Source organism: Calypte anna, chromosome 1 (assembly GCF_003957555.1).
Source record: "Calypte anna isolate BGI_N300 chromosome 1, bCalAnn1_v1.p, whole genome shotgun sequence".
Classification (NCBI taxonomy): Eukaryota; Metazoa; Chordata; class Aves; order Apodiformes; family Trochilidae; genus Calypte; species Calypte anna.
This window is the reverse complement of record NC_044244.1, coordinates 156795727-156815422: the sequence shown is the minus strand read 5'-3', so window position 1 is coordinate 156815422 and position 19696 is coordinate 156795727. Positions and strand designations below refer to the sequence as shown.

The window sequence follows — 19696 nt, the reverse complement described above, 5'->3', positions numbered from 1 at the left end:
GGATTGCAGCAAATATGGAAAATAGTATCTGCTCCTCTTAGGTGCTGTGTGTTCCCCAGAACAAAAGGACGCATTATTTTAAGAGTCATCATACACTTTGTGAATTTTACTTGGTTTTTGTATCTTGTTTTAAATTGTGCTGTTGTTTCACACCATGTCTTCCCAGAGAGCTGGTTTAAGGGAATACATCCTCCGCTCTCTTTTAGCATTCTTTCTGATAAAGGTTAATAGTATAACATTTGACTATGCATTAATCAAAGTACTCTGTCCTAGCTCTGAGTATGTCTGAACACAGTTGTATCTGTGTACCTCACTTCTTGTGGGTATAGATGCATCAACCTAAGTTAATAGAGAAGTGATTTTCATAGAGAGAAGTCAGGTTCTGTCTGGGTTTTATACTTTGTGCTCGGTGTGGTGAGTGATGATGTTGTGCTCTGAGTTGCTAGGGTAACCCAAGGAAACATAGAGAACATACGGCAAAATTTCAAAAAGGAAGCATTGTAATTTCTTCAGTGCTTCTTATTTGCTTGTGAAATAGCTTGCCAAGATATTACTGAGAAAACCCAGTAGTCCTTTAAAGTTTTTATTGCAAAGAGACTAAACTAAATGATGCTGTCATGCAATAGTGATTTATTTCTACTTAAGGAAAAATTCCAACATCACTTTTCCTAGTTTCCAAAATCTTTATCATGGAATAAACTGTGCTTGGCTTGCACCTCTGGTTTGTCATCTTTTGCTCTGTCCATCTCTATAGAAAAAAAATCCTTTCTCTGTGTCACTTTCCTAAATGCTTTGCTTTTAGTGATCCTCCTTTAAAATGCTAAAGCACTTGTTCTTTAATAGTATGACAAAAGTGAAGAATAAAAAGAGGGACCAAGGTAGACATTACATAAACACTGTCCTACTGTGCAATAGTTCTGGCAGCACTGCGCTGGAATTGCTGTAGGGGAAGAAATGAGCCACCAGAAATCTATGCAAGTGACTCCCAAGAGCTTCAAACTGCACGTATCCCCAAAATGCCAGGTGTCTGCCTCCTCTCAGGACTGTGTATCTAACCTCATGCTAATACCTGGCACTATGGGTCTCAGCTCTCCTGCAGAGATGGCAGCTGGAGTGGACTGAAGTCTGGAGTGCTTCCCACACATGTGGCATGAACAAGGTACATGGAGTTTCTGCTGTCAACTCTGAGTCACATCTGCGCCAAATTGTTTTCTGTGTGTAGGTTAAAACAACAGCAGCGGATACGTTCATTGCCAAATATCCGGTATAAATTACACAATATAGGCAGGAGTTATTTAGTTTCTCTCTCTCTCTTTTTTTTTTTTTTTTTTTTTCCACACCATGAGAAATTAAATAAACCTCCTGAAGTCACTATTGAGTGTCATAAGCTATGGTAAACTGTTTTGCTTATCCACAAGACACTTGTACATCACCACCTGTTTGCTTGACGCAAAAATAACAAAGGATTTCATTTGCCAAATCTCTCTCTGGGCAAGGGAGGAGATCAAATGCAGGAGGGTGTTGGTTTCTTTTTTTCCCCTCTCTGATTAGAGAAGCTATAAAAATCTCTGTCTCTCTGTGCAAGGAAAGCTGTATAACATGCCAAATCCTAGCTCTTCTCCAGGGATCACCTCTGAATGCTTTATCCAAAATGAACAATTGTATTAATGCTGGGGCTGAGGGTAAGACAGTGCATGCAAGCAGTTGCTATGGAGTAGTTGGCAGATGGAAAATTTTTTACCCTATCTTACCTTGCAGTAACTTGCTTATCCATACTTGGAGTTGGTACAGAGAAGTCTGAATGATACTTTAGAGGGAATCAATGAGTCAGTATTGAGGGCTATTCTATGAAATTACCTCTGGTATCTGCGTGTGGGAAGAGGGAATGTTGAAATACTTTGGTTAGAGGTAAGAGTGGGAGTAAAAAACACAAGAATTTTGGAAATATTGAATTGCTTTGCTTTTAGTGATCCTCCTTTAAAATGCTGAAGCATTGTACTTGACAAAGAGGCATCAGAAAATAGAGAAAGTGGATTTTGATATTGTCTTGAAAAAAATGCTGACTGAGTTGCCATGGTTGCTGCAGTTTAGCTAAAGCAAATAATATACTTTATACAGAAGATTTTTTTTTTAAATGCTGTTGTACTTTTTCCATTCTAGTTAACAGCTGCATCTTTGTGTTGTTTTATATGTGTTTCTAAAAACTTACAGGATCATGCTTAATTGCCTATTTTCATACTTATTTTTCAGAGTGACTCCCCAGATATACCAACTAGTCCTTTGGAAAAAGTGCTAGTGCAAGTGTGTATTCCCCATAGAGGTTTCTCTTCAAGTTAATATACAAATTTACACAGTATGGTCTAGTTTGGAGGCAGTGGGGAGTGAAGGGAAAAGAATGTTGAGAACTGAGTGGAAAAGAAATTGATGTAGATTATGATTTTGAGGATTAACAGGATGAGCTCAAGTCTGTTTATTTTTTTTTTAAGATGAGAAAGTGTAAAATCTCAACACATATAGAAGGTGCAAGCAAGAAAAAGGGTAGAAGTGGTAATAACATTTGCTATAACACTCATGCCAGGGTCAACTGAATTGTGCACAGCTTTATAAAAAAAAAAGGAAAGGGGGGAGGGTGGGCAACAGGGAGGCAAAATAAGAAGAAATTGAGTGATTCAACAAAGTAATATTCTCCAAGTTCTAAAGACCAATGCTTTGGAATATAAAAAAATCTATATATGTGTAAATAGTGATATGGTTGCTATCTATCCCTCTATCTAAATTGCTGTGTTCAAGTGTTTTGGGGTTTTTCTTGAAAAGCAATTCATTTCACCTCTGAAATTGTAACATCCGCTGGAATGTGAATGAATTCTTTGATTTTGTCTGAGAACTCCTAACACTCCATGTGAACCTTGAGTCAACTACAACTTTTAATTCTTTGTGCAGAGTCCATAATTGCTTATAAGTCAATGGAAGTTTTCATGCTTCTTGGCCAGAGTATATCACTCATAACGAATAGCTTTCAGAAATAAAATACTAATTTTTTTGTATAGGTACCAGTCTAGATCTGGAATTTAAAGTAAACAATACAGACTGGGGAAAAAATTAAGTTTTCTCCAGGAAAAAAAAACAAAAACCAAAAAACAAAATAATGGAATAAGGTCCCAGTTTTATTGCATGTAATTAGTGAAGCTGGTGACTGTTAGGTGATTTTGTGAATGGTGTAAGAAAAAGACACAAAAAGGGACCAGTCACTAGAGCTGCACTGATTATTATAAACATTTTTATTTTCTTCACTATAAGTGACAATTTGATCAGGAAGCTGCAGTATCATACCAGTCTCTTCTTTTTGTCCAAGTTCTTGCTGCAGCAATGCTCCATCCCTCTTCCCCTGCTCAACCCTGAGATGAGAGCCAAGGTGTGCTCAGGTTATCAGCCAGACTCCTCTGCATGGCCTTGTTCTTCTGCAGATGGTTTTGAGGGTTGCCTGGGGGGTTGATTTTTTTATTGGACAGTCCTGCACTATCCTAAGTATTAGTTTTCTCTTTGGGAGAACCTGTAGATTAGACTAAGTTCTAAGGAAGTTGGCAGTGATGGACCACCCAGGGAGGGGTCGGAAAAGAGTGTAAGGAAATGGATAATATGGCTGTCCTGTGACTTGCTGGGGCTCAGGCACATTTCTAGAAGTGCTTGTTTTTGTTATGATAAGGGAATTAAGAATAGCATGGAAGCAGAATGGGTGAGATCAGCAAGGAAGCACCATGCTCAAGAGGCAGTATGAAAGGAGGGGCTCTGAGGCAATGGACAGGGACACGTTCCCACGGAGGGTGTTGTCCAGTTGCATTCCCTCTCCACCTTTCCCCTCTTGGGCATCTCTTCGCCACCCCTCAGCCCCTTCATTAGTAGACAAAGGTGCAGGGTGTGGGGTGGAGACAGGCTGCTTAGTCATGAGGGCCAACAGAGCTCCTTGCTGCCAGCCAGGGTTTTTGTAGGGGCATGGAGAAATGCTTTCTGCTCTGTTTTAGACCTGACTCTCTGCTTTTACAATCTAAGTGGCACTGGGTCCAGAGGCTGTGTTGCTATGGAAAATAGATGTGCTTTTTATAGTCAGATAAGAAGGTGCATTTCCAAAAGCTGTTCTCCAGCTCTGCAGCCATAATCTGACCATTGTATTTCTAGCAAACTCTGCAGTGAACTGTGGCTCTTGGGGTTGAATATCAATTCACTACGAATCCAAGTGCTGGAGGAATGTCCTCATGTTTCTCTACCCATGCGGCAGCCCCATCTTCCACCGAATACTTTCTATTCTCAGCAGCACGTGGGAATTCAGTGAGATCCGATAACAGCAATATTAATAGCAGTTGAGTAGGTGGCCAAAGAGGTTGAAATTCAGCACAGGGCCAGTGCTAGTTGGACAGCCAGCGTTCATCTCCTCTGCAGCATACTTTGGCCGGAGTGGAGAATCCTTCAAACCCTCTGACAGTCTCCTCAGTAGCGTAAGTGAAGCTGCTCAGTGTCAGGATAGAGTGACTGGAGCTTTGGAACAGGCTTGTTCTACAGCCTGCTTCCCTGCCCTGGCTCTGATGCTGGGGCCTGGCTCTTCCAGGTCCTTCAAAGGGCATCTGGGAAGTAGAACCACTTCCTTGGCGGATGGAGGTTCCAAGGGAGGGCACTGATGCTTCTTTTTCAAGAGAAATCTGTTCAAGTCCTGTGTTCGTGAGATCTGCAGTACAGAGGAAGGGATGGAAAACAGATAGCTTTGGCAGCTGTTGGGTTCCTGGGCTATTCGTCACCAAGGGAAGGGTTTGGCACTGGGCAGGGTGCATTTGTCACTGGCACATTCCTTTCTATCAGTGGGAGTGTCTGTCTCTTCTTTCTCCCCATAAATGGATTCAGTTTTGTCTTATCTCTCTATGCACAACCATGTGGCCTGTTCTCAGCAGAGAACTCTCCTCTAGGAGAGGGGGATTCTCTTATCTAGCTTTTTTTTTTTTTTTAAATCATATATTGATGCAGATATTTTAAGTATGTTTCTACATGAGAAACAGACCCATAGAAAGCTATGCTTTGTGAATGGGATGCTGTAAAATAATCTTCCAGAATTTTGGTTCAACTTCTGGTTGGATTTTGTCTGAAGCTCCACATTGGTGTTCTCCCTGGAAAGACAGCAAAGTGAAGTGTCATAGTAGATGTGAAAGCATGAACTGATAATTGTTGTAATTTATTATGTGTTAGGAGGAGGGGGGAACCAAATCATAAAAAGTGTTAAGAAAACGAAATCTATAGGTTGTATTTGTTAGAAGTCTTGAAATAAGTCAACCTAAATATAGCTACTTAGAATGCACAGCTTTTCTGTAAAGAGGCACAGGGGAGGTGTATTTCTAAGTGTCAGCATTGTCAATGGATGTATTTTAAAACTGATTAAAGTCTAGTTTATGATTTCTTGAAGTACTGCTGTCTGTCGGCTATTGTAAGGTATATGACTCTCTTGTATATTTTTTCCCTAACTTTTTAAGTACCTCAATGGACATTAATACTAATAGTAGCAAGCCTCCTCATCAGTCTGCTCACTAGCAAGCATCCATAGATGAAGGGGAAGCACAGAGTGCTCTGGCTGGAGTTTTGTCACCTGGGGATGCTCACAATACTGGCGTACGGGGCAGGGTCCTCCCTTGCCAAGGCCTCTGCCTGCTCCTCTGCCACCGTGCTGGTGCAGTTGCCTGGATGTGTGTGCTATAAAACAGATCAGCAAGTTAATTTGAGGTTTAAAAATGTATGAGGAAAAACCCAAACAGAGAAATGGACACAGCCCTCTGGACCTGATGCACAACGTGGAACCACAGCGTGATTCAGAGCCATGTTGGCATAACCACAGGGGCAGCAAACAGGAGCGGCTGGAAAGGAAAGGGAGACCAGGAAATCCTCAAGCTAGAGCTGCTGCCAATTCCTTTGTGTTGTCAGGCTAGGGCCTTGGTGACTAATTTTACTATTTAACCTTGAGCAAACAGTGGAGCTGAGGATAAATTCCTTGAGCTTTGGCTCAGCCTGCAGATCTGCCTTGTCACTTTGCTTTGTTCTTGTAGAGTGGTCCCCATCAGAAAAACATCTGTCAGGCTGTGCTGGCTGGGTGTAAGTGATGTTTGTGAATATGTGTTGTGTTCAAACATAACAGAGGTATTTGGACTCTAAGCACTATTGCCTGCTAAAAAATGAGAGCTATTTCTGTCCCATGTGTCCTTTTTTCTATTTGTTGAAGGATTGACGTAGATTAGATGGTTTACACAAAAGGTATTATTTCTCCACGAGTGGTTATTACACATCTGTTTGCATCAGTTTTCAACTTGGAACCATGTAGATATGTTTCATAATAATTATAATAACTCCCACATATTATTATCTCATGGCCTTTAGACTTTCATGCTGCATTTGATAGACATTTTCCATGATGTCTAATCTTAAAGTTGTAAATAACTTCTATTGAAATCACTGCCAGTAATTAAGGTTCATGCTTTGTGAATTCAAGTTTAAAATTTTGGCAGTTTTGAATCAGACTTAGACAGTAGGGTTAGGTTAAATAATGCAGATATCTTAACTGCTATCCCTGTCCTTAACAGCTTCCTTAGCTTAGTTCAGGCATCTTTGGTGTTAGTGAATGGAGATATTAAAACCTTCTGGAAAGATAGAGAAGGTAATGTTTGGAATGACATGAAGTGGTTTAGGAAGTGGTATTGCATGGTCGGTGGGACAAGACTTTGCTCTTTCAGCAGATTGGTTTTCATATGCACCCTTGGCTGTACCCTCCTGAGCAAAGCAACAGCCTGCTTATAACTAACTTTCAGCACAGTGGCATTAATGTATTCAAGCAAGAAATTACCTCATGCATAATAACTTAATAAAGAATATAGTCTGCATGAGCTGGGCTCTTTGATTTTCGGTGAAAACATCAAAGAGCAGACTTCTTTCACAGTTGCCCAGTGTAGGGCTGACATTGTTTGCACTGATGAAGATACTTCAAGTGAGTTACCCCTTCACTTCTTAAAATATCTTTCATGGGACAAACATCTCTACAAGCAGTGTTGTGTGTGCACTTCAGTGTAACAGAGTCATGGTCAAAATAAGGTTATAATGGTCCAGGAATGTTTAAAAAAATTAAAGGCTACATCGCTAAATATCTAAGTGATGTCTTCAAATACAGTGTGAGAAAGTGAAGTTTATAGCCCTGTATATTTAGAACCAGACTTCAGAAGGGGAGCAGAGGTGAAAGCAGGAGCTTGCTGTTGAGGTAGCAACAGAGAGGTTAGGGTCAAGCCTCCTTTTAGAGCAGCAAAGAACTTGCTATACCTGAAACTGATGCTTCTGTCTTGTCACCTGATATAAACTCTAGTTGTTCTGAGCTATACACAGACCCCAGGTGAATTCTTTCTGTAGTACTACATAGAATTTACATTTTGAGAAGACTTTATTAAGGAGAACTTCTATTTAATATCATAATTTCATTTTGTGTTTTCATTTACTGATTTACATCAATTTTAGGACAATACAGTAATCATCTGGAATCTTTCTTTTTCTCCTTTTTTTCTCTTCCTTAAGGGGCATCAAAGAATTAATATACGTTTTCATAGATAAGGAACTGATTGCTCTGGTTTAGTAGGGGGTTTCTTACTTTGTTATTTCTTCTGGTCAGACTACATCTGTCATGAGAAGTAAAGACGAAGAGATGTATTTAGGAAGAGGAGAGTAGTAAAGCAAGTGAAGAAAACTTGCTTGTGAAGAGTAAACAACTTGTCCCTTTGCTTCCGTTGCTAGCTGAGCAAATATGCAAATGGAGCGTGTCTCTAGTCTGAGAGTCTCTCCTTCAAGTGTGTGAAATATTTTTCCTGGATGAATTTTGGGTCTCAACTATTCTCATTCGTTTATGTGAATGTCATAGGTTTTGCAGTGTTTGTAGGCCAAGTATGCAGGCCTAGCATATTTATAGGTTGTTCAAGTACAGATAATATATTCAAATCTAAAACCAGCTGAACATTCCTTCAGTTGGGAATGATTGACTTAAGTGATCCCTGAGAAGTCAGGGAAAGCAGAAGTGGGCACCATTGTGTTCAGTCCTCTGGCTTTGCTCCGCATAAGGGTTGGCAGCTTCTTGGGTACAGGCTCCAGCTGACTTAGGGCAGAGGTTTTCACTGCTTGCTGGACTTCATGGCATCCTTAGCCAAGGGCATGCATGGCCTTTGCTTTTATAATTGCAAATAATGGAAGAAATTCTGCCCTAATGAAAGGCTCTGAGAACTTGGAGCTAAATAATGTAAACCTTTACAATGCTTTCTGTCAGGTGTGGGAAGCACAGTTCTAATGCACACCACTACAAGATTAATTTTCCATTCTTTAATTGGGAAACCAACCTGTCTCTAGTGAGTGCATTAGGTCGTAGTCATGGTATGTCCTGCAGACAAAGAGAGACCAGAGACAAAGTACCATGCACTGAAGGGAGGAAAGAGGAACACTTTTTCAAAATATTCTAGAGTGAAAAAAGAACAGCTGTGTGTTTCAAAAGGTTTTGGGTTTTTTGGTTTCTTTTTTGGTTTTGTTTTTTTTAAAGAAGTAAATATTTCACATTAAAAGAGAAGTGTTCTTCCTTTTTTGTGAGGAAGAAGTTGCTGATTAAAAAGCCAGCAGCACCTCTGGCACATGATATTAAAGCAGCTGCAGGTTGGAATTGTGGAGATTGCATCCTGATAAGGACTTTGTGTTCCTGACAGCCTGATTTCTTTATGATGTAGGGGACATGTATGGCAATTACAGCCACACAGGGTGAGAGCAGGCACTTTCAGACTTGGAAGCTGAGGAGGGGACTGTCTGCATTCCTCCCCATTGTCACATTGCATCCAATATCTTATTTCTATGAAGAGTGCTGCCTACACAAACCAGGCCCTGTCAGAATTTTATTAGCTTGTAACTGTCCCCAGAACAATCTATTCTACCTTTTCCTTGCAACCTTTGACCAACTTTTTCCTGCATGGCCAGAAACAGGATAGGTGCCCTGGTATATTTTTGGTCTGACCTGTTATGGGGCTCTTTGTAGGTCAAATGTTGACTCTCTGCTTTTTTGTTTGAAGCCCTTTACTGTGTTCTTTGTGAAGCTTGCCACTGAAACAGCCCTAAACCAGCAGCATCTGTGTCAGGTGAAAAGGTGTTTGGGTGTATTTACAGTTATTTGCCCCTCTAGAAATGCTGTCAGTGTGGGTGGGAGGGTTGTGCATCCCTGTCTGCAGTCCAGCCTGCAATATATACACCTGAGGACTGAGCCTGTGGTACCCCACCTTTGGGAGGCTCCCATCCAACATGTTTCTTCTTGTTGTTGTTCTTAAAATGAGTGGGAGGAGAAGAGGACCACTGTGAGTGTGAGTTGGTGTGATTCTGAGGTGTGCCACAAATTGGCTGTATGTATGTATGTGTGTGTGTGTGTGTGTGTGTGTAGATATTTTATTTATTTTTTTATTTTTTGAACTTATATCTTACATAGAATCAAACCTGAATCTGGTTTCACATGGAATTAAAGATCTTCTGGCTAATAGAGTCTATATTCACCAAATTCATTAGCTTGGTTTCCATGTTCATTTTGTTGCTAACTAAAAACCTTAGCTAATTAAAAAAGCCTAGAGCCTTTCTGAGTTCTGCTTAAATCAGAAACTGTAATGTATCAGCTGATCTCTTGCTTTATATGCAATGACTGAAATTGTACATAATTCTGTCTGTGAATTCAAAGCAAATTGCTGTTTATATCTTTTGGAACAGCCATAGTTGCATATTTTATTATACTAGCCTCTAATTATTTGAAAACTTTTAAATCATGTAAATAATTAAACTTTAACTCAAAGATTCTAAAAGTTATTGTTTTCTTTTTCTTGCTCCCTGCCCTGCTTCAGACCAGAGGAGACAAACAGAAGAGTGAAAAATGTAAGACACACCTACTTTGCTTTCCAAAACAATTTCACACTGATTAAGCTTAAATATTTTTAAAACATTTCTGTTTATGGCACTATCATGTTTACCTTATTCTACAGCTTTTCATTTATCTGATGCAAATTAGTGGTATCTTACGATGAAAGCCGCACAGTTTACTTTCCCAAATAAATGTAATAATTAGAAGCAGTACTTGTATCTGCTTACTTGAGGTAGATGAGATGCATCATAATACTCTTTAATTGGTTTTGGTGGAGATCCTAGCTGTGCTGTAGACAAGATTTTACACTTCATTGTGGAGAACATCTCTAGCGTTCTGAGATGCTTTTATACTGATACATCTTTTGAGATGAAAGCAATGATGTTTATGTTTGATTTCTTAAAATTTTGTTTGTTTTTAGGTTTTGATTACACTGTACTGGCTTGGGAGAAAGGCTCAAAGTAACCCTCATTATAATGGTCCATGCCTCAACCTTAAAGCATTTGAGAAGTTATTAGGGCAAGCATTGACAAAGGTAAAGGATCCGAAAGGAATAGTAAACATATAGCCTCAATTTTATAGTTTACTGTACATTACAGTGTCAACTCAAAACAGTCTCTTGGGGGTTTAATTTTATTTTTAGTTTGTAGAACACATTCATTTGTTTTGTTTGTTTTGCTTCCAAAGCTCATGTGAAAGGAATTAATTTTAGTTTACGCTTCTTCTGCTACCCATGTAATCACAAAATTCAGAATCCACCTGCTCTTACTGATGTGGCAGACTGTGAAAAGCCCTGTCTCAATTCCCGTTGGCTTAAATAAGAGAATTTTAAGGCCTGTTGTTGAATCTCCTATCCAAGTTCTTGTATATGTTGTTTTTAAGGATTTGCAGTTGTCTTTGGTAAAGTCTCTTTGTGCAAACAAAAAAGAATTTGAGCAAAAACTCCTAAGTAGCCTTTGCAGCTTACATTATTGCAAAACTTGCTCTCATAGGCACTTGAAGAATCCAGCCACCTAAACAGAAGTGGCAGGGACAGTGGGTACGGTGATATTTGGTACGCTGACCGGGGAGAGCCCTTTTCCTCTTCGGCTGGCCATAAAAGAGACGATTCCTTTGACAGCTTGGACTCTCTTGGTTCAAGATCCTCTACGAGCTTTTCATCAGATATAACCTTGAAAGGTGGCAGTGAAGGTATGTTTTTTCCTCTTTTAAGTCTTCTGTTGACTTATGTCTTATGTCTTACAAGTGTGAGTGAAGATAATGTATAGACCCTGTACTTTGGGTACCCAGTAATTACATTGGCTTAAAAAGCAACTGTAGTTTTGCAACTACCAAAGTTGCGTTTTGCTTGGGCAAATATTGACTTTTAACAGTTGGTAGAAACAAAGCAATGCACACATGAATTTTCCTAGGAGAGCTTGCTTGGACTCTTGCTCCCACAGCTGCATTAGGGTGTGTGTCTATGCGGGGTATTTTCCTGTAATTTGGAAAGGTCGATTTGGATCCTGATGGGATCACCTGGAATTCAACAGTTGCAAAAGTCTTTTGCCTTATTCTTAGTGTGGACACATCATACCTCTGTGTCTACACTTCATTTGTGAGAACTTAATATTCATTAGGGTTTTTTCTGCCTTGGTTAAAAAGTGAATAGCTGCTCTTGACCATTTGTCTTGGAAAGAAATAACAAGAAGAAAGCTGTTGACACTGGATCCCTACATCTGTACTCTAACTTGTGTTTCTCTCCCAGTTTTAAAATTCAATGCAAACTTGTAGTCCAATTGTAAGCTTTTGAATTTTGTTCCATGTGAGTAACATGAAATCACTGGGTCAAGGTCACATGGAGGATTTCTGATCTGAGCAAAGCAACATGCAGCCACGTTACATCTGTGACATACCCTGTGCTACTGCTGGGTGTTAACTGGTGAGATGAGCATGCTGCTGTACTATTTACTGATAACTTGGCTTTGTTAGTTAATTAGAGTGACAAGTATGTTTTTCTTTATAAACTTGTGTCCTGCTTTACCTCCTTAGAGGTTAGTGCTTTGTTTCCTGCTGGGGAGCAGGATAGTGAAAGAATGGAATAAATGTGGCAGGAAACTCAGGCAACTCAGCTTAATGAACCTTATCACAGCTTTGCCACAAACTTCCAAAAATACCTCTTCTACTACCCTGTCAGCAGCTCAGTGAGTTTGCAGCCGAAACATTTGGAATACGGAGTTAAAAATTAATTTTAGAACACTTTGGTGCAAGTTGTAGCTAGAAGCTTGTGTCTTAGGGAATAACATTTGTGCTTTCCCTTTCCTCCCCTTTTTTTTCTGAGGTTGTGACAGTGACACAGACTCAGAACTGCCCTTCAAAATGCATGACTCCCACAAAGATGACAGGTCTTACCGCAGGATCTCCGTGATTGAACCGAAACCTACCGCTGACTTCAATCGCTTCTTACCCAACAAAAACAAGCAGACAGCGTATGTGCCAGCGCCCTTAAGGAAGAAAAGGACAGAAAAAAATGAGGATAATAGGAGGAGCTGGGCGAGTCCTGTCTTCACAGAGTCAGATGGAACATTTTCAAGGTACTGGTGTGCAGTCTTAGTAAAGAGGACTTTGTTTTAAGATACGTATTTTTAATAAATTATTTCTTTATTAGTTAAAGAAAAGCTGCTGTTGCTGCAGTGCAAAGTATTTGAGTATTTGAGAGAAGTATTTGAGTTTCTGTGTTTAAAGGTGGGGGGAAGGTGTTTTGGTGTGCTTGTGTGGTTGGGGGTTTATTTTTGGGTTTTTTTTGTTTTACTTGGTTCCATATAACTAGTTTTCTGGTGTTTGAGTAATGTTTTGAGGCTGTTCACACTCTAAATAGAGGGGATTTAAATGATCTTAAATGCAAATTCGAGAAAGCTAGACCTACAGTTTCTCATTAAAGACTTCCAGTATATGGTGATGAATTTTGGTTCACTGGCTTCTCAGTGCATACACATGAGATTAGTGGGCAGTTCTTGGGTTTCATCATTACCTTCGTGACTTCACTGTCTTCATTCTGTTCCTGTTTTGGTCAACCTCAGTGGACGTGAAAGGAATCCCATAGCTTCCTGCCAAAATAGCAGAGCAGAGTGTGGGCTCACAAATCCAGCTTCACTCCAGATGATCTATGAGTATGAGAGTGGTTCTGATTCAGAAGATGAAAGAAGGCTGCCCGACGTGGTTATGGATGACTTAGCAAACCGTAGATTTCTAGTAAAAAAGAGCCCTGTAAGCTCTGCTGCACCTGGACATCATTTCATGTTGCACAATGACTCTCCTAAATCTTGCTCACAAGACAGTTATCCAGCTGGTCAACTAGCTGCAATGCTTGAACCACCGAGGTCAGAGATACTAATCCCAGATCCAGTAACTATTACATTACCTAAATTGCAGTCGATAAATAACTCCATAATGTTAGTCTGCTAATCAGCATTTTAACCCAGCTGATAAATTGTTATGCCTTTGCTGTCAAACTTTGTATTTTTGTCAGAGACAGTAAGATGCTGATATAATCATTTAACTTGTTTTATTGTTTTCATTTTTTTTTTAATATATTTTGTTGTTTCTGGTGCTGCAGTGATGGAATTGAAAACTAATTTGCTTCATTCGTGAGGTTGAACTCCTGAGCCAAAAAGCATGTCATTTTGCATTCTTTATGTCAAGTTGCTCCTAAAATATCTTAACTGATTGGATATTTTGAACAGTAACCAGAGGAGGCAGAGGCAGTTGGATACTAAGGAGGAAAACAAACCAAGAGTTAACATTCCTTCAGAATTATCTGGGTATTTTGATGAGGAAGAGGAAGAAGAAATAGGCATCCCAAACATTGAGAAAGATGATCTCTATTTTCGCAAGCTAAGTTCTTCAGCGGCAAATACAGGGGTTGCTTATGACAAATTTCTTCCTAAGTTTTGGACTCCAGAAGAAGAATTGTTATGGAAAAAAATCAGGAAATCTTCTTTCAAACCCTGGTATAAAGAGATTCAAGGGTTCAGGTGCGTTTTCATGCATGCCCCTGTTTCTCTCCTTTATGAAAAAATTGAAAATAAAGCATAATGTTATGACTTTATTTTTCATTTTTATTGCCAGTATAGCAGAAGAATGTTTTCTCTTTTTTCTTTTTTGAGAAAATAATTGAAATACTCTTTTAAATACACTGTTGAACTGTTGCCACTGTGCATTTTACTCATTAAGTACACTTCATGGTTTTTTTTCCCCTCATTCTTTGTACTGCATCACAGTAGAAAGAAATCAGATTCTGAGGATGAGGAATTTGCTTACAAACAAATCTCTGACATTGTTGCTAATCAACCAAGATCAAGTTTTGACTGGAACAGCAGTTGCAGAAGGGAGCAGAGCTATAAGCCAACTGCTGATTATGTGGGAAGCTCATTGTCACAGATTGCAGAAGGAAGGATCTTGGAGGCTCCTGAGCAGCCCAGGTTGATATAACTGCATGAGCTGTACTCTTGCTGCATCAAAAAGGATTGGCTGGATATGCATCAGCTAAATGAAATTAAACTACATCCTGTCATGTTGTGCTTTTTTTTAGATTATTGTTGGGGTTGGGGATTTTGTTTTTTGGTTTGTTTTTTTTTTTAAATTTATTTTAAATGTAGTTATAAGTTGCTGGTCTTCTGAAACATGTAAACACAGAGGTGTAACATGCTGCATAGGGTTACTGGCTTTGTGTGTGAGCATGTAAGTGTGCTGGTTCTGAGAAGGTTAGTATGCTGTGATACCTTTACATGGGTTGACGTGTGCTGGTGAATGCCAAGTGGTGGTGTAGTTGTTCTGCTCGGGATACTGCAAGTTTAAACCAATTGTACATCACAATACGTTGTGATCTGCTTGTCTTTTGCTAGTTAATGATATTTTCACTTCCCTCCTTTTGTTTCGTATGCTTCAGTCAGTTTTCGTTACTTCAGGCTCTGCAAAAATACTCTGACTACTTGTCTTCTGAAGTGCAGACCAGAATTGATCCTACTTCTGGCCCTAGGCTCATAAAATGTAGAAAGAATATTTCCTTTGTACCAGGATCTAAGGAAGGAGATGCAGAAAATGGAGATCTCTATCCAGATTTAGAAAATGATGACTTGTTTGTTCGGAAAACTGGGGCTTTCCATGTGAATCAAGTTGTTCTCCAAGACCCCCGGTATTTTAAAAAATTCTCTGAGCAGGAGCCTCTCCTAGAGGGTGAGATAGTTCTGCAACCCAGAGAGGGCCAACCTGTGATTCCAGATTTGGAAAAGGATGACATGATTTTCCGTAAAATCCTCTCTCAGAAAAAAGATGTGCCTTTATCGGGTGCTCCAGACAAGTATCACCCTGCACTCTTTCCTGATCCGTGGAGTCTTCCGGAGGAGATACGGTCCAAATTTCTATGTTTACTTGAAAAAAGCACAACACCAGAGGAAAAGAAGAGCAACGGCAGAGTGTTGTCACCATCCTCCCGCCATAAGAAGGATGACATGTTGAACCGCAAGATCGAGTCTTGGAAGGTGGGAAGCGATAGCCAGCCAGTAAATTTCATCCCAGGTCCGTGCAGTGAAGAAGACTGGAAGAAGTGGGAAGCAATCAGGGAAGCCAGCAAAGTTAGACACAAGAAACGGCAGATGGTGGAGAGGTCAGGTTGTGTCCTGCACGGATTGTGCTTGAGTGCAGTTGAGTCCCTTCCATTCAGAAAAGCATCGTCTCGTGCTGAACCATGTATAGAGTGCCAATCTGCTATTTGTTTGTAGCATTCTGGACAAGCTTTTTGTCTTTTTTTTCTTTTTCTTTTTTTTTTTTTTTTTTTTTTTTTTTGCTTTGAATTAGAAGCTCATGACTGCAATACCATATTTTCAACATTGAAAAAATAATGATTTACAAACTTTCTTAGTTTTAGGCCACCATTTAAAAGAAAATATGTTATCATTCCTTCAGGCTCAGAGTTTTACGTAAGTGTCTTTCCACAGCTGAACAGGAATACTGATTATTGAAAAGACTGTGGAAGCTATAAATACGTGCTCTTATTCCCCAGCATAAGTGTTTAACGCGTTCCTAAAACACATGAATGCTTTAATGGCAAATTATGGAAACAGGCATTCTGATGCTATGGCTTGCACCTAGGTTTGAAAATGCTTATAAACTGTCCTGCCACAGATTTGAGATGATTAGATGAGGTGGAAAAAGATACTGCTGTTGTTTTGCCCACTCAAAGTCACAGTACATGCAAGGTGTGTGTCCAAGAAATATTAAATTCCACTGTGACATATTTTATTCTACCAGTATTTCCCTCCTGCTTTCATACAGTCTTGATTAATACTTTCTCCTAATAATTTTCTGGTATAATCAAAATTTCTCAGACTGAATACTGGTTTTAACTGCTTTCTAGCTCTCCTTTAGATTTTATACCTGCTGGGGGTGAGTGGGATTTTGAATGTTTCCTTAGCTCTGAAAATACGGCATTGCAAGTTGCAGTCGTCCCAGCTGTGCATCATTGCTTTGTGACTAAGGCATTCCCATTTTCCAGTGGATACTTTGATGTCGCTGCATTTAATTTTTAAGCTTCATACTGTTAACAAAATGCAAGCTTCACCGAGGAAAGTGCTTGAAAAGATTTCACATTTTACAAAATAATTCAATGGAATAAAATACTCATATTCAAGAACACTAAAAACCCTCTTGAATAACACTGGATTAATTTGTTTCTCTGCTTAATGTGTTAAACTTCTGTACAGGGCCTTTTGTTCTTATCTATTCCATGTATTGCTTTTCCTTAGTACTAGAAATGGTTGAATTAACATGAAAATAGCCTCAGTAAGCCAGGCTTCTTGTTGGGACTCAAGTTGGCATTAATTTGCAGTTCTTGAAATGAGTATTTTTTTGGGCATCGTGCTGTTTAGCAGTGCTGGAATAAGTGGTGCAGAGTTAATACAAGGCTTTATTCGTGCAGTATTGCTAAATCGGAAGTGTTGGAAACTTGCAGGCAGACTTGTTCTGTCAGTTTTCTGCCCGACTTGCACATCATGCAAGTCCTGATGTGTTTTTTGACTTGTGTAAGATCTCTGATGTGCTTTTTCCATGCTGGCTGGTACTCAGGCTTTCAGTTTCCCCTTCACTTAGTGAGAGTGCTGGTGTACTGGTGGTGTTAACAATGTTCTGAATATCAAGACACTGAATCTCTTCTTTTCTGGTTTCTGATTTCTCAGACTGTTTCAAAAGCTTTCTGATGAGCAAGGGTAAGTTTTATAAAAGCTTGAAAACTCATAATGCTATTTTTGCCTCCTCTTTAAATTTTCGTGCATGCACAATAGCTAAAAACGTGCGTTGAAAGCAACTCATGCATGCGGCTTTGTTGTTCTGTGCTTGGGCAATTTATGTTACAAATGTAAGACTAAAAGCTATGTGTCTGGCAAAAGTTCCTTCTTTAGTCTTGAATAACTGAGTCATAGTTATCAGGCATTTTGAAAATCATCTCTGAAATTTTATGCCTGCTGAAAGTGAAGTACCTAGTGTTCTGTACTTAAATTAAGCTTTAGAAGTTTCAAACATGTAAAGGTAGATGAGTAAAAGTTGTATTTTGAGAGCTGCACAGGTAGAATCTGAAAATAATTTATGACATGGTGTTTATCATGGAAATGATGACTGTTCTGTGATTGACTTGTATATTCCAGGTTGTTGAATCCTCAATGTTAAACTTACTGGTTAGTGCTATGTGAACTTAAGCATTGTTTAGGATGTATTGTGACTCAAAGAGAAATATTTTTCCACTTACTGTATGATGGCATATTAAGTATTTGGTTATGTTACAATTTTTTTTAAATGTACATATATTTATTTACTTGTTTATTTCTAACCTAAGGAAAAACCTGGTAAATGACTAAACTCTTACAGAAGATGAAGGAAATGTTTCAGAAGAAGTTAGATGTTAGGGAAAAGAGATGAAGAAAGCTCAAGTCACTTAGGTTTTGAAGTTAAGACTAGAATCAAAACTTACATCCTATTCCTTGGTATGAATAAATTAAAATACCCACATGTAGGGTATATTGTATTTAAATCTAGGGTTTTTCCCTATTTTGTTGCAGGCAGATGTACAAAATCCAGAAAAAGAAAAGGAAACCCTAGTCATGAGAATTTGCTTGAACTCATCCAGAGCAATTGTGATACTTATGTGTAATTCAGTTCCCCAAAACCATTTCTACACAAGATCTAACTTAGCATTTAAAAAAAAAAAATGAGGAAAAAAACTGTACAAGGAAAGAGTTTCTGTGATAGCAACACGGAGATTGTTGCTAAATTTGGCATTATTCCCATTCAGAAAATAGTGAAGCAGGTATAATGAGTTAATGCCCTAGCCTTTACTTCTGGAGGCCCAAGTCCAAGCTCTTATTTTACCAACAAAAGTGAATTGGGCCTCTTGGGAGGAAGTGACAGAGTCTGATTTGTTAGTTCAGAGCTCTCTTGGTATGCAACAGATTAGAGCAAGTCCCTGTGCTGAAAATTTTATTTTCCATTGTATTGAGGGAAGTGCAACATCTTTAGGTCCTGTTAAAACATGGTTGCACCCCTCTGTCAGTCAGGTTTTGTTTGGATAAATGCATACAAAAGAATTTTGGGAAAAAAATAAAATAAAATCTGGAAGCCTTGCTTGCTGTTTGTTCTACAGCATTGAGCCTTATGATGAAACATCTACATTTTGCTTGGTGCCTGAGAGACTTGTAGTCATCACTGAGCAGAAGTGTTGCCCTGTACGTAAATAACAAGTCCTGTTATGTTTATCACTGCAGCGTGAAAGAATAAAAGAGAAAATAGCATTGAAGGAAGGGAAGGAAAGGCATGAAATGTGAGATTTGAGGAATTCAGATTAAAGGGAACTAGTGAGTAGGAGTTAATGGAGTGAATTTATAGCCATGTTAAACAAATCAATGAGAAGGTGGCAGTGCCTGACATCTTGACTTCGATGGGTGCATCAGGGTGGCTTGGGGAGGACTGATGCAGGCTAGTTGGGAACCATGACATGCATGAACTGACCATTCAGCAGTGAATTACTTTTATCTTTTAGTAGAATGTGCATCAATAACTGACTTGATTTTATGAGCCTAAGGAAAGAACAGGAGGTGATTCTGGTTGTTATTGGAGAGCAGAAGTGAAAAGATGGGAATTTGGGCCTGAGGAGGGAGGGATGCCTTTTAGGTCAAAGAAGGGAGTAGGGTCGATAAAAAGATTAACAAGTCTAACCAGAAGTAGCAGTCAAGTAAGAGGAGCTCAGTTGTGACTGATCAGCATAGAGCTGCTACAGAGCTGCTTATCCCCTTAACTTGATTTTAATTGCTCCAATATGCAACTACTGACTTGAGTGCTGGCACTAGAGCATGTCCCAGCCTTGCTCGTTCAGCTGCCCTTGTGTTTCCTGCTCTATTTCAAGTAACGCTCAGTTGCACTAATACAAATCTTACTCTTTCCAAAGTTTCTCTTGCAGGTATGATGGCTAAGTTGTGATAAAGCCCAGTACTCTTTTTTTTCTTTTTAGGAGTAAGTCACTGAATGATGTCAGTGCAGAGGAGCTGCAGTCATTGCGCAAAATCCGATATGAAGAGCTGCAAAAGATAAAAGAACAGTTACAAGAACAGGATCTTAAGTGGCAAGAAGTAAATATTCCTTTTCACCCCTCCTGAAGTGTCCTGCTGAAGGGCTGCATGCTGCCCCTAGAAAAGAGGCTTTGGCTTGTGTGCTGCAATTTGTGACGCTGTCTCCTAATAC

The 19696-nt window shown here is 39.3% G+C and overlaps 1 protein-coding gene across 3 annotated transcripts in view; it reads left to right on the top strand.

The window, feature by feature from the left end:
* Nucleotides 1-19696, top strand: part of LMO7 (LIM domain 7) — a 133431-nt gene that overhangs the window by 76425 nt on the left and 37310 nt on the right. For 2 of the 3 annotated variants that reach the window (XM_030463413.1, XM_030463477.1), the window contains 10 exons: nucleotides 9918-9948; nucleotides 10356-10469; nucleotides 10927-11125; nucleotides 12255-12507; nucleotides 12994-13293; nucleotides 13657-13947; nucleotides 14194-14394; nucleotides 14862-15578; nucleotides 17146-17175; nucleotides 19467-19584. In XM_030463413.1, coding sequence (XP_030319273.1) covers nucleotides 9918-9948; nucleotides 10356-10469; nucleotides 10927-11125; nucleotides 12255-12507; nucleotides 12994-13293; nucleotides 13657-13947; nucleotides 14194-14394; nucleotides 14862-15578; nucleotides 17146-17175; nucleotides 19467-19584 — 2254 coding nt within the window. Of the gene's footprint in view, nucleotides 1-4445; nucleotides 4491-9917; nucleotides 9949-10355; nucleotides 10470-10926; nucleotides 11126-12254; nucleotides 12508-12993; nucleotides 13294-13656; nucleotides 13948-14193; nucleotides 14395-14861; nucleotides 15579-17145; nucleotides 17176-19466; nucleotides 19585-19696 lie in introns of those variants that run through there. The other variant, XM_030463550.1, reaches the window with a different exon arrangement.